This window comes from Anopheles moucheti, chromosome 3 (genome assembly GCF_943734755.1).
Source record: "Anopheles moucheti chromosome 3, idAnoMoucSN_F20_07, whole genome shotgun sequence".
NCBI lineage: Eukaryota > Metazoa > Arthropoda > Insecta > Diptera > Culicidae > Anopheles > Anopheles moucheti.
This window is the reverse complement of record NC_069141.1, coordinates 41608637-41626485: the sequence shown is the minus strand read 5'-3', so window position 1 is coordinate 41626485 and position 17849 is coordinate 41608637. Positions and strand designations below refer to the sequence as shown.

General features: G+C 40.2%; 2 protein-coding genes across 2 annotated transcripts; one reads left to right on the top strand and one right to left on the bottom strand.

The window, feature by feature from the left end:
• Positions 1 to 13089: 13089 nt before the first annotated feature.
• Positions 13090 to 17762, bottom strand: LOC128301379 (RWD domain-containing protein 4). The gene is made up of 4 exons (XM_053037824.1): positions 17574 to 17762; positions 17394 to 17500; positions 16936 to 17331; position 13090 (listed from the first exon to the last, which is right to left on the bottom strand). Coding segments are annotated over exons 1-4 (612 nt in total). The 5' UTR covers positions 17682 to 17762.
• Positions 13622 to 16742, top strand: LOC128301378 (RUS family member 1). The gene is made up of 5 exons (XM_053037823.1): positions 13622 to 13796; positions 13887 to 14069; positions 14146 to 14284; positions 14467 to 14778; positions 14837 to 16742. The coding sequence occupies exons 1-5, from the start codon at positions 13730 to 13732 to the stop codon at positions 15387 to 15389; spliced, it is 1254 nt and encodes a 417-aa protein (XP_052893783.1). The 5' UTR covers positions 13622 to 13729; the 3' UTR covers positions 15390 to 16742.
• Positions 17763 to 17849: the final 87 nt, after the last annotated feature.

The window sequence follows — 17849 nt, the reverse complement described above, 5'->3', positions numbered from 1 at the left end:
CGGCATCATCGGGATGAGATCATATCCAGCCCGACGTTGTTGGTTAATGTTTACGATGTGTGTGCCGTAGGGATGAGACGATCATATCGTCACAGCATGATGCGGATGGGTATTCCGGATTTTTTGTTTGCCTGCTTAGCGCAAGATGCGGCCACTTGACGATTCGATTGCGATCTGGCAGATTCACTGTACTGTACGGTGGTGTACGGCGATCGTGACCATGATGCGGACTTCACGAAAATATACAGCACATTTTAGGAACAAAACATTCGGATGCCGCAGACGTGAGGAAATGTATTTGACTGATCATACATCAACGATCGGTGCTGACACATGCATCGTTAAATGATGCTCCAGCGCTGATGAAATTAATGATTAATGGCTGAATTTACACATCAGAAAGGATATTGATAGATCCCCACTGGCCGTGTTAATTTATTGTTAAGGGTAAGTTTTTGTTATGTGTAGCAGTAGTCATGATTGCCATTGTTGTAGAAAATAATTTGATTAAATTTGTATAGAAAAGCAAATCACTGTTATACATCAATGTTAGGTCGTTTAAAATTTGGAAGAGGTTTTCTTTGGACACCACTTGGAATGATCTACTTGGGTTTCTTTTTGACACTTTTTAAATTATTTGGTATCTACCCTGAAGTAAACCAGGATTACTTGGATTATGGACATCTCCCTATAACATAATGCATTAATCGTGCTGTAAGGTAAGATGGTCCCTTGTTAATGTATCAGTTTATCCTATAACTACAGGCATTAATCGCTAAAATTGAATATTTCTGCGTCGGTCAGGATGACCTGATCAATCTCGACTATAACTTGGTGATAATAACGGCCTTTTCCAAGATGAGCGCTTGGGAAAAATGATTGAGTCATTCGGTATTTGTTTGAGTGTTTGGCTTAACCTTGATAAGGTGGTTCTTCTCGCTATAGGACTTGCAGGCAAGCAACCAGATAAGAGAAACATGATTACTGTTGGAGCACTTTCGAACTTCTATAACTCGAATCACCTGTTCGAATAGAATGTTTCTGTGTCCAATTTTTGTTCACGTTTACGAGTGATCCTCGTCTCTCACAATAGTGTTCTGTGTAATTGTTATCTTCCTACTGATCTCCTCTTCTATCTTAGTAAATAGGACACATTTTGTTTAACCCTTGCAGTTAACAAAATCTTAAATAAACTAAATTGAATGAAGTATGTACTGGGAGATATAATAGAAGGGCGAATAACGATTCCACTTGCTAGGAATTTTGTTTGTGATGTAATATAATCAAGGCTATGAACAGTAATTGGAATATTGCTAAATAATTATCCAGTTAAAACTATATGGTACAATTTTAAATCTAATTCTATCAAATATTTGATACATTATGTCAATCTGCTTGCTTTGCGTTTCTTTAAATTTAATTTGAAGTGTGATGGTTCTTTTCCGTGACACAATCGCAAACTAAGACAACACGTACAGTAACTAACTCTTCGCAAGCCATAGTGGTTTGATCCGTAGTTTTCCGGTTATTAAAGCATCTGATCTCCTTGGTAATTGGTATGTGACACAAGGCGAAAATTGTATTACGGATGGCTACTTATTCTCGACCTAAACTAAGCAATCACTTCTTCGTGTATATAAATTATCTTCCGATATTTAATAAATCTCTCTTGTCTACGCAGACGTGTAACTACAGCAAAGGTATTGATAACAAGGAAAGTTCCTACTATACAATGAAAATAGTTTTGAGAAACACCGACTAGAATAAATTGTTCTTCTGAGCAAAAATGTCGTGTACTTAATACCCCATAATGTAAATCCTACGTATTAAGGCTACGATATCTTGATATTTCACTGAATTAATGCAAAGCAAGCGATGAATATTACTAAAACAAGTATGATCATGTGTGATAGGTGTATTTATGTGTAGCTAAATTAACGTTCTCTGCCATTTACCTACGATGTATCTTAATTCGCCAAAAATACACAGGAAAAGTGTCACAGAGAACCGCGTAGTGGTTTTAATATAAAAACACAAACCTATTTACATAACATGCATACACCGTTACGATAATCGACGAACACAGTTTAACTTTCAGCAAACTTTTCTCCCCCGGTGCTTCTACCAAATTTGGCCACCCGACTGGAAAACAACTTCTCCATTCCCAAATCCCAACATCCGTAGGCAGTGAAAGAGGTCACGTTGCAGTAGGTTGTGAAATTGTGTATTTTACTCAACGGAAAAAAACCAAGCCGAACGTGAAACATTCTGGCGAAAAGATTTTCCAACCAAATCAATTATTCTGATTACCCTTGCGTCACTTAGACGCGCACACGTGTTGGAGGCAGGAGAAAGAACTGTGATTGTTGCTGCCTAGCATCCTGCTAGCAAGTGGTGTTCTTTCTCTGGCTCGAAAGCAAACAGCATCTACCACAGCGTGCAAACAAAGAAAAACAAACCAACCTGACAATGCTGTTTCCGGAATGTTGCCGATTCGACTGCGATTATGATGATTGTTTAATCTTCGTAATCATCCTGCTCCTCAGCATGATTGTTTGCGCACGTTCCGGCAAACACGGGCAACAGCAATCGGGTAGCAAAGTGTCGAACAGTGTTGAACCATGCAGAGAAGGCGGCGAACAGACAAAATAAAACGTATCAAATCATTACACCTAGCTGCAGACACAGAATTGCCAGAGCTGTGAACCGAGAAAGTGGGAAAAACAACACACTCACAAAAAAAAACATATCGTAACCGAGGAATTTTCTAACGGGACATTGGTCGGGCATGCTGAGCGTACTAAATAATTGCATTGATGGTTCGGATTTGCTAGGCAAACAACGTTGATGTTTTGTGCTCGTGGTATACATAGTGGAGATCAACTATTCAATCTGAAGAGTAAAACTATCGTTCCATTAAAATTTATAATTTTAACATTTTCCAGAAAAAAATTGATTCAAATATTTTTGAAGTTTACCACTTATTGAAACCTATTCACCTATCCAAACAAAAGAAAACATCACAAACGCTCACTGACAAACATCCCTACTTTGTAGTGAGCAATTACACTCAAGCACATCGCCGATCATTTGCGTACTTATCATCAATGTCAAATTTGTGGTGCATCTATCAGCAAAGTTATCGCAGCTGTGTCCGCTAAACCGGACACGGCTACGTCGTCGAGCATCCTTCTATAAATACCGCTGAGCCACAAATCAAGCAAATTTAATAAACATGTGCCCTCGGCGCCTTCGACTCACGATGCATTCCATTCCAACGTGCGCATCCACCGAACGGAAGCTACCGAGTATGACGGGTACTCTGCAACTGGCGCATCTTGGTGTGTCTTTCCAAAACACCGATCGGTATCGGCACTTGTTACATCACGCGCCATCCGTCAGCCGATGTCACTAGTCAAATGTCGGCTCATTTGTTTTTCAACTTCATGCATGCGCTGCTGGCAGCATCCCGAAGATGGAAGCCGCAGCCTTAGCCCTTGGCAAACTTTGGCAGGGAATATGATAGATAAGCCTAATAGTTTGTTCCACCAGCATTGTGCTTTGTTTGGCACGGTTTTTTTCTTTCTTTTTTGCACACAGTTCTGCATTCCACTAGCAAACATTTAATTTGTGTGCATTAATGGGCAAAATAAATTTGCCTTTCTTCATTAGCGGCTCGGCGTGTAATCGCGCATGGTGCAGATAAAACATCTCGGAAACACGGGTGTTTAATATTAAAATTGCCTACAGCCCCTACAAACAGGGACCTAGGTTAGCGCTAACGGGTGCGATAGAGATGAGTAATTTCCTTTGCAATGAATCACATTACCAATTCAGCAACGACTGACGAGGATAATAAATGTGTTTGTTTAGGCAAAAAAAATCTAATGTGTCATACAGTTACTTCTACAGCAAGTTGATAAACTGTACTTTTTATATTTAACTGTTTTAAAATTTTTTTCCTTCCCCGAATAAAAAGCGTTAATCATCAATGATGTTTAATTTTAGGTTCGAATTTACGTACTTATTTACTTGTCCAGTGCTACAACTACACTGCGGTAATGGCCTGCTGCAGGAATCATCGTCCTCTGCCAATCTATCATCGCGATCATTCTGGCGGACGCAAGACAATCCAACCCCGAGTGGGTCGTCCGGTGTCATTCTCATGACATGACAAGCCGAGCATAGCATGGCGCGTTTAATTCGCTATACGACGTTGAGCTCATCGTACACGTTGTAGAGCTCCTCATTCTAGCTGCTCCTCCATTGTCCATCCACACATACGGCGCCAAAATTCTTCTCAACATCTTCTCATCGAACACGGCTAAGAGAGTTTCGTCAATTTTCGATAAAGTCATTTGAGTACTGGACCTGGTAAAATATTATATAGTCCAAGCTTCGTTCGTCACGACAGGTGTTTTGAGTAGAGAAGTTTCCTCCGGTTGTAGAAAGTCCTTTGGGTAGTCAGCACCTTAGCTCGTATCTCAACATCAATGCGGCTGTCGGTGATGTTCTTTGGCCAAAGATAGGTAAATTTTGGATGACTTAAAATACTGCATGCCACTCCTGCGTATATCAAGATTAGTTATCAGTTCGCTGGTTAGCAACTACCTGATGGAGTAATCGGTTTTGGGGTCTGTTATCCTAGTGCATCTAAGCCGGATCGGAATATCTTGATAACAGCACAGGTGTTTACAGAAAAGGATCGCTTCAAAATCCTACCCGTACCAATCCGCAAGACTGACTATCGCACTACAGGTAAATTAAGTCAAAGATCTATTGAAGAGAAGTTGTTGTGCCTATAAAGAAAAAGAAATTACATCCCAAGGTTATCTACCGTCTGATCGATCCTCTGATAAGAATCTGGTACATAGGAGATCCTCAAACCAAAGATGTCTATGTCATCTTCATATACCAGAATCTGAAGTTGGTTATAAACGATGATCTCCACAGTTTCCAACTCCGCGTAACAGATGGATCGGTGTAGCGCTAGGTCAAAATATGGATATGCAATTCTTTCTTTTTGACGAATACCTTATGTCTGATATGTTTTAAAAAATCAGAGCCATTTGAATCTCACAAATCTGACGCACAAATCTGTATCTCTTTTATAGTTTTTTTTTATTGTTTTTGTCGTTGTAATTAATGATTCCGATGTGGAGTATTAAATGTTTAAGATTAATTTTATTGAGCACATGTGTGTAAGATTTTTTTAAAGATTACAATAACACACAAACAGAACACCCAACCACACGACAATGCCCTTGATCCTTAATCACCTGAGGAACCTACGCCACATCTGAATATGACAGTAGAAGTATACATCATTTTAAGAATCGAAAGCAAATTAAAGCCACTCAAACACGTCACCTTCTGTAAATGGAGTTCTGCGTTGAAGAATGGGCACAAAATTGGACAATTCGAATTAATCTACATCAACCAGTCGGAGGACGTTGACATTGCGGAGCGTCTGATTTCGTAATGTTTTACCGTCGTGTGAATTACCACATACTGTCTTGGAGCAGAACCCTCATCAATAGCCCAATTGAAGTGTAACGCGTAGGAGCAGCTTTAATTTGTGAAAATGTGATCCCCTGAATGGAACGGTGCTTGCGACTCGCGAAAGTGAGATCATTTACGTGAAGATGATCTGTAAAATCGTTCGCTGTTTTGTTTTTCTATTACGGTTCAGACATGTATTCGCTTTGTGTGGATTATTGTATGTCTGTTTCATGATTGATAGATCCGGTGTCTAGAGCAAATGGGTAAAAAGGGTACGGATCACGGCTCATAGCCAATTATGATCTCATCGAATGCCTTGCTAACGATTTTTACAGTTGACAGCTCTTCTCGATTCTAACAATGCCATTCAATGACGAACGAAGAAAATTTTATGCGTCGGTTTGCTGCTGGAAGCTTTTCAACTCCCTGCTATAACTAAGTTACGACCAGTCAAGGCTTTTTATTCTGACCGAGCTGATAACCGACAAAACGAGTCTTTCAACCGTCGCTAGCGCAAAGTTGTCCACCTACACGATCAACAATCCGAAACACGCCAGTCGGCAACATTGTTTCCAGGCTGGACTTTTCAGGATCTATGCGATTGCCGCAAAACCTGCACCGCCGTCCACCGCGGCGAAGAATGTTTCGCACGGGGCAGTAATGAAAAGTTCAATCTTTTCCTGTACAGAACTCACTGCAAAACTGCACAATGCATTGTCCATTTCCTTGCCGTCTTCCGTCTATGCATCATGAATTAACAAGCGAACGCGTTGGAGCACCCCGGTACGGGTCGTTCGGGGGTAGCCTTGCGTGGATTTGTCGGATTGCGTGAAGCGGTGAGTCAGCGCAGACGAATAAAATATCAACAACAAAAAAACCCTTTTTGAATTAATTTTATTTTTCATCTCTTCTTCGGATTCTTCGCCCTCTGCCAGCCAAATTGCAGGCCTTATTATTGCTTCTATTCTTAACCTGACGCGCTGCCGCGCCAATTGCAATGGAGGGCCATGGGAGAAGGACTGGGTACGAAATTTACATAAGGTAGCGCATACGCACCAACAAAAGCTTAATTTATAATCTGAAACGCGCTTATGTATGGCATGTGTGTATGCATGGATCGCTTCATAAAACTTGCATACGAAGGTGACATCATGCACTGCTTGTGTGTTGTGTTCGGTTTGTGTGTGTGTGTGTGGATTAAAATCACAGACACATCCGCAAACGCTCGTACGCTCCTATCCTGTTCCGAGAAATGTTGCTGCCGCTTATGGTTAATTAGGGCATCACATTTACTAGGTTTCTATTTGATAATGCCAATTTTTGAATTTAGGTATGGCAACGCATCATTTCAATGCAGTTTAAATATTTTCATACTTTTTGACTTCAATGCTGCAGATAGATTTATTATTCCGTAACCACATCCACGATCCTTGGTGGCTGCACATACTCAAGTAGCAACTTATACCCCAATATACATACGAACATACAATGGGATGATGACTTCATGCAAAACAGTGAAAGATTCGTTTACCAAGGTCTTTGTCCATTCATGGGCGGCTCAAGTATGCACAACCGATCCAATCGGAGTAAATCATGTTACGCAACATTAAATAATTGAGTTACTTTCCTACCTACTATGTACGTAAAGGCAGGAACTGTGAGAGTTTTCATATTTTTGAACATTTTAATTAACTTTATCCTGTTTTTCATAATATTCAAAATATTACATTACGGTGTCTTCAATATATACAGTTAAAAATTAATTAGTAGTTTTAGTTTAAGTTAACTTAATTTTATGTTTCTCTAAACTGTGCAAAACAAAGCATCATTATATGTTTACTGCGCTTCCCAATTTTCCTGAACGTAACAATTACCGAAACATTGTAATCGGTAATTCTTGGTTTGAAAAAAAAATAAAAGAAATGAAAATTCCCCAAACCAACCCATTCCCAATCGGGCGGTTGCGCATCGTGGGAGACCGACAGCCATTTAGATTATCCTCCGGCTGTTTATTCAATTATGCATCTTCTGCGTCACGCAGATTATCGTGATGGGTCGGTTCTTTGCCGGTTCGAATGAAGTAATTACATTTCTGGAAGGTAAGTCCGGTTTCGCCGGCGCAACATAATCTTCCCGTTTGTAGTTGGAATGAAAGCAGCGCAATTACACTTGTACAGATGATAGCATAATTAACCCATCGGTTGCATGGACGCAGCGGATGCGTAATGGACACCGGAATGGTACAACTCACATCTGCAGGAATAAAATTCTGCTACTTTCAACTCACCATCCGACCTTGGGTGCGGTGTACTGCAGTTTCTGGATTTGTGCATTCAATAGATACCACCCATTACAAGGTGCTAAAGTTTGTGAACTGCTGGTCCATTATTGGGGCTTGTGGGTGCCTCGAGGGTGCGGTAGAATAGCCCATTAAACGCCCATTACATCCACAGCGACATACGCCTTCTGGCGCCAATCGACTCAGTATTGCTTTCAATTAAAACATTCGATAATTGTAAAATGTTGTTCTACCACAATATCAACCACTGTCAGGCAGGCGGCAAGCTGAAGTCCCGTGCGGCGGTGACACGCATTGCCCCAGGGGGAGGATATTCTTACTCATAGGTGGAGGTTTTGATGCATTTGCTGCTTCTCGCTAGCACTTAGACGAGTGTGGTGACTACTCCCTGCAGCGAGTTCTTCAGGGCAGACAATCGTTCCGGACCTATGACCGTTGGATTCCACTGGGGGTGATCGGAATCACTTCATCATCGACTGGAAGAATGGAGGAATGGCATTTGAAAATGTCCGCAAACACGCCACCACAGGTATCTACAAGTTCTGTCAATATTGATTATTCGCTTGCCGCCTCCTGGTTTTCGTGGGATCGATTTCGTTAGCTATTCGGTCCCAAAATGCAATTATGCATCACTAACGTGTCGGTGAAGAACGGGTTTACAAGCAAGAATTTCATCCGCCTGCAAGGAATCCTGCCCACAATATTATTCGTTATTCGTTTTAGTTTAGTTCTCGTTCCGACTGAGATACGTCTGAACGACGGCAAGCGGGTGGATATCATTTCGCAATTAGTGTAAAACAAAAATTCTACTTCCACGAGCCGGACGCTAGAAACCAATGCTACCGTTGCTAATGGACTGCTTTCGAAATTCGAAACACACACGCACACACCGTAGCGAACCATTCCGGATCTTCCGTTTTTGAGCGTCCGATCCGCTCGGGGTCCACCTACGAATGTTGTCCATTTTCGGAAATCTGGCTCCACGCTATCGAACAACTTCTTCGCAGATGGTGACTTCCACTCCCCGTTCGACTTGATGGTGTCAACTCAACCAGCACCGGCTACCGCTTGAGTCATTGCCGAACATCTGGCCGGGCGGGCAGTCTGCGCAGGCACACACTCAACCGAACTGTCCGTTGACCTTTCCGTCAGTTCTTCTTTTCCCTTCCGAAGACATTGCGACGCTGCGACACGGAAACCACACAATACTCCATTTTGAAAGCTCCAAAAACGTTCGACACCCCGTTAAGAGGCGAAGTGATTCCTTTTTCGAAGGATTGTAATGGCAGTTCGTGTGGCCTTACAACGGCATACCGTGTACGAGCGCATTTTGTCGAGTGGTTTTTCCAGTGCTTTTGGCCGTGCGTTGGAGGTGCTCATATTGCATCGAATTGAGTAACACTTATGCATTGGACAATGGACCTTATTGTTTGTTTGAAGCCTCAATTCAATGTGTAATAATTGTTTTATTAACTCAGTAAACGTAGTCATAAAGCAATTTGCGAAAAAGAATTTGCTAAGAATTTGCGAAAAAGGCATTGAATTTTTCGTAAGTAGAATACTAAAGGAAATTGATTCTCTCTGAAACACCAAACTTCTCCAATATTTAATTTAATTTACATGCACCTTGTGGATAGTTACGCATTGTTTTGTATCTGTGATCGGGACCAAGTGCTTGCCTCGTCGCGATAGAGCGGAGTGTTTCGGATGAAATGTAGGGGGATGGTAATGAGCCGGTACTGAATTCTAGCCTCGTCGAAATTTTGTTTCAATTGACCATTAATTATTCTGATAATTTGTGCTTATATTCCTAAAAAATGCTTATAACTAATGTTTGACCCTTTTTTTGTTTATCTTCGTTGACCCTTCGTTTAATTCATTGATTTACTTGCGTTCGCATTATTTACGGTCTCTCATCGTCAGAGTTAATAGGCTTGCCTCGGTGTCGTCGCAATTATGTGGCGCTGTCGCTGACAGTATCAATAAATTATTAACTTTTAATCGAATCTCAATGTAGTATCGAACTCGTACTTTTATTTAATTATAATTTCGTTTACGAATAATACATAATTGAATTTTAAAGCTTTATTATTCAGAGAGGATAAGACTCTAAAGTGGTAAAATTTGTTATCCACTTTGATTGTAAATTTGTTGTCATAAATTAAAGCAAGATCTTTTAAAAAATAAAAGTGTACGTTATGTACTAGCAAAACATTTTAACCCATTACATCCCAATGATAAAAAAATTTAATACATTTGGTATTAAACTTTGTAATCCTTCTAATATAACCTACATTAATATTTGAAAAACATCTTTTGTTTGAAAATATATTTCAAAGCTTGTATTAAACCATTGTATAACAAATGTATCTAATGTAAAATAAGTTGAATTACATTTTTTTAATTTAATTTTATCTTCCCAAACTTTGGACGCCACAAAGATCTAAATTGATCCACCAAGTGTTCCTGATACTAAAGACACTTTTAAATTAAACGCTATCATTTGAATGGGTCAAGACTATTCGATAGATATGAAAGTACAAGAAAATCGGTTTACAGTTCTCTAAGAGAATCTTTTTATCGATTTGCTGAGCGTTGATTTGAGAAAATGCGTTTGTACATTGCACGAATTGTATTTTCGTTTTCATGCGGTGATGAGTGTACTCTTTGGGCAGAGACTTTATTATTTCTAAGTATAAAACTTATTAAACTTCGAGAAACCACAACTTTTTTTCAATATTTACAAACATGCTGATCATATTTCCCCCTGAGCAGTAAGGCAAATTTTCAAACGGTTTACAACGTTGAGTTCGATGGGGAAAGACAATGTGAAATAGAACAAGTAGAACCCTCAGAACCCACATTTGTTTAGGATTACTGGTTATTTATTGCGTTTTTATTTAAAATTAAAAACGTTTTAAAGTTTGTACACAAAAAAAAATACACTTTTGCAATCAATTTCAATTAGTTCATATGCAACTCATTCAAGTTTTGAAGACTGTTTACCATAACTATACTAATGCTTTACATGTTTATTTATTTGATTAATCTCTTATTTTATATTATTTTATGTAAAAAATATTGATATTTTTGATTGAGAAAGTGTCAACAAATCTAAATAAAACTAGAAAACTAAATAAAATACAGTTGATTAAAAAAATAAATAATTTTATTTTCATTTGTTACACTTGAGAACACAGCATCAATTGAGATCTAAAAATGAATTAAAATTGTTGTTTTGTTTTTGGAATTCTCCATAGACAAATTCCTTTTGAAAACCCTAGCAAACAAACACACATAAAATCGTAAAAGCATCATCTTTTACAACCTCTCTATTGTTACAATGTTCGTATTATATAAATAGACACTTAATAGCTTCGTGAGTTATAAAATTCAGTAACCGTTTTCAAATGTTTAGTCACGCGCAATAGAAATATCAACATGTCGCTGCTAGTGCATTCAATACGCTTGGGACCTAATACCGATTCCACGTTGCAGTGTTTTGGCGTGGGTCGTACGCTCTACCGCTTTTACCACTGGGTGCCACACGACGGAGATGCCGACAAGAACGGACGAAGAGTCCGGGACCTTGACATCGTCCAAAGTAGGGCCGAATCAAACCTATGATTAATCATATCCCTCCACCAACTGTGCCGGTGGAGTTTGGTGATCTTTCTGCAATTACTTTGCCCACCGGCACTACTTTGTTCGGGACACTGGGTGATCGGCAAAGCTTTATCCAGTTTCTTCCCCATTGCGATCTAATCCCAACGCCTGTGTGGACGTAAAGGTAATGCGTGGAGAGTGCTGTTGAACACATATGCCATAAATTGGACAGGTCGCTCCTGCGTAGGACGAATGTTGGCTGCCTGTTCTCTCGTATACTGATGGTTTGCCGTAACTACGGTCCTGGTGCGAATAGCACCAGAAGAACACTAAATTATGTGAACTTTGTGTTTCAGCTTGGTTGTTACTGCTCTTTTTACTTCAATTATTTCAAACGGAGGCGCCACGGTCTTTGTTTCAATGTCGCATAACGTTGGTGGGTGGGTAGCTTTCATTTTTTCTTAACTCATATAGAAACCGGAAACCGAATCCCTGCCTTTAATCGGCAGCATCTAGATATAATAAACTATCTGGGAAAATCTTGCGGAAATAAAAGTATTATTATTTTCTATACTGATGAAAGATAGTTTTCAGTTGTAATTTTATTAAAAAAAGTACTTCATTTAAAAAATACAATTACTTACACAATTACACAACAATATTCACTAACACTACAATCGCTCCTTTCCCGTTGATATTGTCGATAAGAAAAGTCAATAGCCTTCGGTGTGGAAATTTGAAGCCACACCAACAATTTTTAAACTTCCTGTCGCTGAAGGTAGCAACTACAACACCCCGGGAGGCTGCTTCAAAACGAGACAAACGGCAGATAAGCGCAATGGGCACGATGCCATTCCTTTTCTTCGGCCGAGGAGATACAATTGATCACTAAATAAATCTCCTATTACGTCGTGTAATATTGTTAGCGTCCATTCTGGCGGGTTCATTGCTTTCACTCAGCTTCGCCATAAATCATGTGCGCTAGCTAACGTATTCCCGAACACACTTCACACTGTGCAATTGGTCCTGAGTACTTGAGCACAAATTCTAATCGTACCACTGCTGGTGATTTTAATCGATTGCAAATAAAATAGTGTGCATATTGATGTTCCCTCGGTTTAACGGCAGAACGATAAAGTGCGATGGAAAACGAAGCTAAAAACCGAAAAGAAAAAAAAACAAATAGTGGTGTCAATAGCGAATTCTTGCCATTGAATTATTGCTTTGAACCGCAGTGGGACATGTGCCGCATGCTGAGTCGGTATTTCCTTTGAAAGAGCATCCTTTTTTCCTTCGCGTGTACTCGCTAATCTTGGCGACATGATTGTGCTGCTATTGCACTTACATAAGCTGCAGAAAAATAAACGAGTGTCTGAAAAAGTATGGAAATGATTTGTGCAAACTTATACAAACTTTAAACTTTTGATATGCAGCACAATTCGCTTTCATTTGCCGATCAAGCCAAGATGCCGGCTTTCGAGGCCCCGAACAACGATAGTTTGTTTAACCCTGTCAGGGCCCAAGAAATATAAAATCATCTCTGGATGTGCTGGATAATAATGTTAATTTATTAGCAATAGCCTAATTCCTACATGTAACAAGGCATATATTTCTATATCCGATATATACATATTTCTATCACCTGGGCTTGATGTAGCAGCAACCTCGCTACAGTAGAGATATCTGACTAGCCAAAATTTACCCACCTACCAGTGTAGCCACTCCTTGCTATTCCGTGCTGGTTCAGATGAACCACGCAATAGTTCTGAAGGACTGTTTCGGATTATTTTATAACCTGTGAAATTGCAAGTGAATTGTTTTAACGCAAATTAATAATTAATTCATCAATCCAAATTACATTTGGTTTTGAAACTTTTATACTCATGCTCTTGCAAAATAGAATTGCTAGCCCCTGTACTATGTGGCGCCCTCTCTATGTCAAAAGATTTGAAAGTGAGAAGCCACTATCAAATTACAAGTAGAAAATACAAGTTTCTTTGCATTATCCAGAAAAGCTCACCCCTCTTTTATTATAATTGTTTGTGCAGAAAATGTTTTTTTTAATAAATTGAAAATTGAAAATATTATTTACCTTGTTGCCAAATAAGATGACCGCTAGATCGCACTGCAGTACACCATCGCAATTGGTTGTCAAGCGAACAAGCAGAAAAAAACAACAACAAATGGAACTGTCGGTGCTGTCTTCAAGCAAGAAAATATAATCTTCAATTGGTTCTTGATTTTATTGGAGTGCATCGATTAGTTTATGTTTTGTTACATTCGTGAGTTGCATTTTCCGCCCGTGGCAACTTTCGTACCATCATGAAAATCCATTTTCGCGAACAGTACTGCTCAAACGGGGAGGAAATTCTCTACGTCACCCCAGACCGTAAGTGAACCAGTGTTTCTTGTTGTTCAGTCCGCAGCCTCCATTGCTGTTTCATTATTTATTAACGTACATGGTTTTTCCTCTGCCCAGACCAAGATACTGTAGTACGGGTTACGCTGAAAGGTGAACGACCATCGATACGGAAGCGTTTTAGCATAAAACGATTTTTTCAGCATCTATTCCTGCCAGTCGGATATCCAGACAGTGTGAGCAGCGATTACCTGTCGTACCAAAAGTGGGACACGTTGCAGGCGTTCTGCAGCACAATAAGCGGTAATCAAGCAGTAGATATTTAAATTTTCCTTCCAGTTATTTTCATTCTGGATTTTGAAATTTTGTGGAAAACTAGGAACCTTAACTACACATGCCATTCTGAAAGGAGTCGGTGTGGGAAGCGACGCGGTCAACCCACTTTCGGCAACCGTTACATGGGTGCTCAAGGACGGTACGGGACATTTGGGAAGAATACTGTTCGCATGGTGGAAAGGGTAAGATTCTTTCTTTTGCACTCTGCTTCCGTTTATTGTTGCATTCCTTTTGCTTTGCTTTTTTTTTGGTAGGAGTGTCAATGTCACTCAAATTCGATATTTCACACGAAACGATTTCCCCAGCGGGGCGTAGATTACGTTTCGTGGCGCTATTAATAAACTTCATTTGCACTCCCAACCAGCTCGGAATTAGATATCGATTCCAAAAAGTGGCGCATCCGCGCGGACATACTGAACGATGTAGCGATGGCTATTGATCTGTTCGTGCTACCATACTATCCAAAGGCGACAACATACATTCTTTGCGCAACAACTACCATGAAAGCAATAGTCGGTGTGGCAGGTGGAGCAACGCGGTCCGCACTCACACAGCACCATGCCATACGGGGTAACTTGGCGGATGTAGCATCGAAAGATAGCGCCCAGGAAACTTGTGTCAATTTAATCGCCTCCTTCGTAGGCCTATTCCTTCTCTCGTACCTGCAAAATCAGAAGTAAGTGCCTCATGTTTATCAATAGGACCAATCTCACCTTACGGGTTCTTTTTTGTAGGATTTTATATGGTTTATTCGCCTTCGTGACGCTGGTGCATATTTATGCCAACATCAAGGCAGTGAAATCGGTCTGCTTGCGTACGTTCAATGAAGCACGCTATCTAATCGCACTGGAGGAGTATTTTAAGTCAGGAATGATGCTGTCACCCCAGCAAGTCAATAAGCTGGAAAGAGTTACCGTAGGTCAAACGGTATCCCTGACGGCTCGGATCAGGATCGGATGCTCCGTGCGAGAGCTGACCGAGTTTTATCGTAATTGTTACGATTTAGAAAACTGGATGGCATGTTTTGATTCGCGGGAAAAGTTTCTTATAGCTGAAACGCGCCACTATGTCGGCGTGTATCTGCACTTTACGGTAAAACCCTTGGATATCATTAAGTGCTACTTTTATGTTGCTTCCTATCTGCAAGACAAAAGCCAACTGCGCGATCGCTACTGGGAAATACAAAACAAGTGGAACGAGTTCCTCAATCTTGCCCAGTGCGAAGGATGGAACGTGCAGGCCCATTTGCTCAAAACCGATGAGTATCGCCTTGACTGGAGGATATAGACCACCGATCCGTATCGTAGTTACCCGTCCGGATATCTGCTCCCAGCATCATACCGATTAGATTACCGTTTATCATAGGCCAGTCCAGGTTTCGCGCTCTTGGACTGCTCTCATAAAAATATGGCACTCATGAAACGTATGTCCTCCATCTCCAACAATTCTCCCCAAAAAGAAAACAAAACACAGGACCAGTAGCCGAGTGCCAAAAAGTAAGGAAACGGGAATATAAACGGTGCACCACAACGACATCAAACAACGAAACATTTTGTTCTAGTCAGTACGAAGTTAGGTAGTGAGAGTACATGTCTCAATGACACGCACGCACTTTTTAGGACCAAACTATGTAAGCACAACGGCAATCGTAACTCGCATGCTACACCATAGTACTAGACAAATCCATTTTTTCCAGCGTATCAGCGCCAGCAAGGAAGCGATTTTAAGCAAGTTAGAGATCCCTATGGGGAAAAACACGCAAATGATAGAATTGTTCGTCGGTATAGAAAAGATCAGTGTTTTATAGGAACAAACAACCATAGCTCAACAGTTCGACACCAGCCGTTTTAAGCAAATGTAGCATACAGGAGAATCGTTTTAAACCTCCATTCAATACAACGAGTATCTTGTGTAGGGAGTTTTCATCATATCAAACGATAACGAGGCAAAGTTTTTAGCGTAATTTTTCTAACATAATTCTGCTATTTTATTATCCGCCGTAGTAGGTACGATTAGCGCATTCAAAAGCACAATTTAAATCAATTATAAAAGCTTACGTTGCCGCACGCTTCGTATGTAAAATGGGAACATGAGTAAGTTAAACCACCGGAAACTGTTTCGAATTTTATCTGGTTTTAAGCAATTGCAATGTGGCAACACAACACACAACTCAACACTTTACATTCCTAAATAATGATATGTTCCAAAGGATTGTTAAACCACTGCACAGTCGACAGTATGATAAAGAATGGCACAGTTTTTATGCATTAGGCTTTTTGTGGCACAATTTGTAAAAGTTTTAAACGAAGACGAAATACGCAAGAGCAGCAGAGTATCGATTCCAAACCTAAACCGTCTACAAATGTATGCTTCACTGCTGTGATAAAAAATTAGCTCAATTGAAACTTGTTCCAGTTTTGTCTCGGTTAGCTCGGATTTTCAATAACAGCTTTACATTATGACATCCTAATGCTTAGTAAACAACGTACTGGAACTAGAAGGTACTTTTTGGTTCGTTTTTTGCACTATTGTTCCGTTAACGTTTGGGCTCGGATAAGTAAATTAGCCAGCTTACGTTGCAATTTGAAAATAGAAATTTTATCAATCGGTGCATAACGTAGATTAATAATCGCACGAAACGCCCGCAGAAGTTTAGGGCATGATAATAATAAAAAACTTTTTCAACTTTAAACGAAAATTTTGTTTTTTCACTCGTATACCAAGAGTAGACAAGATATATTTGAATTACGTTTTCAGTACTTTTATTGAGCTAAGCGCTTCGTATATGCTTTTACATTTAGTAGTTTGTTATACACAAATAAGCTAAACCCACTATTCTGGTTTACCTCCCGTCTGCGACAGATGTTTGATAATATCAACCCAGTTCCAACCCCGCTGCCGATTACCCTTGCTATCTACACGGTCCCATTGTTTTCGTTTCTGGGCCTTAGTTAGATGTTCCCGTTTCGCTTCCTTCTTGCTATCCTTTCCTTCATTCGTTCCACCATCGTCGTCGGAATCGCTATTCGTTTGATCGCCATCGAGTCGTGCGTTGGCCGTACCGATGATCATTTGCTGCCCGTCGCCTGCATTGCAGTTCTCGTCCGTCAGCAAATCATCCAGTTTATCCTTTAGGCACTCGAATAATGTGTACGTCATTCCACAGCCAATCCATTGCTCTGCTTCTGTTTGAAGAATTGAGGCAATGCTGTCTTTCATCGTACGAGATCTAGTAAAAAAAGATGAAAGACTAAGTACTCTGATGAAAGGATCATTGATGTCCATACTCACAGATTTCTATTGTAAAACGTTTCCAAGTTAAAGGTGGGCAGTTCATTGGGATAGTTTGCCGTCCAACATATTTCTAGCAGGAAAGATTTTTTGCCTTCCTCGCCATACTAAAATTAATAACGTTTCATCTTTAAGTAATACAATCTTTCCCATTGCAAGTGAGCTGTACGGATTACACACTTTGTATTGGTACGTCTCGGAGTTCACCTGCTTGAAGGCACTGTCTCCTTCGTAGATCGAAACAAGTGCTTCTCTTTCGTCATCTTGAAGTTCTTTCGCTTCAGACATTATCGACCGGTCTGCTAAAATTTGCAAAATATGTATAAATTACCGATTCCTTACGATACGAAAAACAACAAGTGGCACACAGGCGGCCACTGTTTATTTACATTCGGTGCACAGACCAGCTGTCAAAAGATGACAATGATCGAACGTCAGCCTCCCTTTGACATTCTG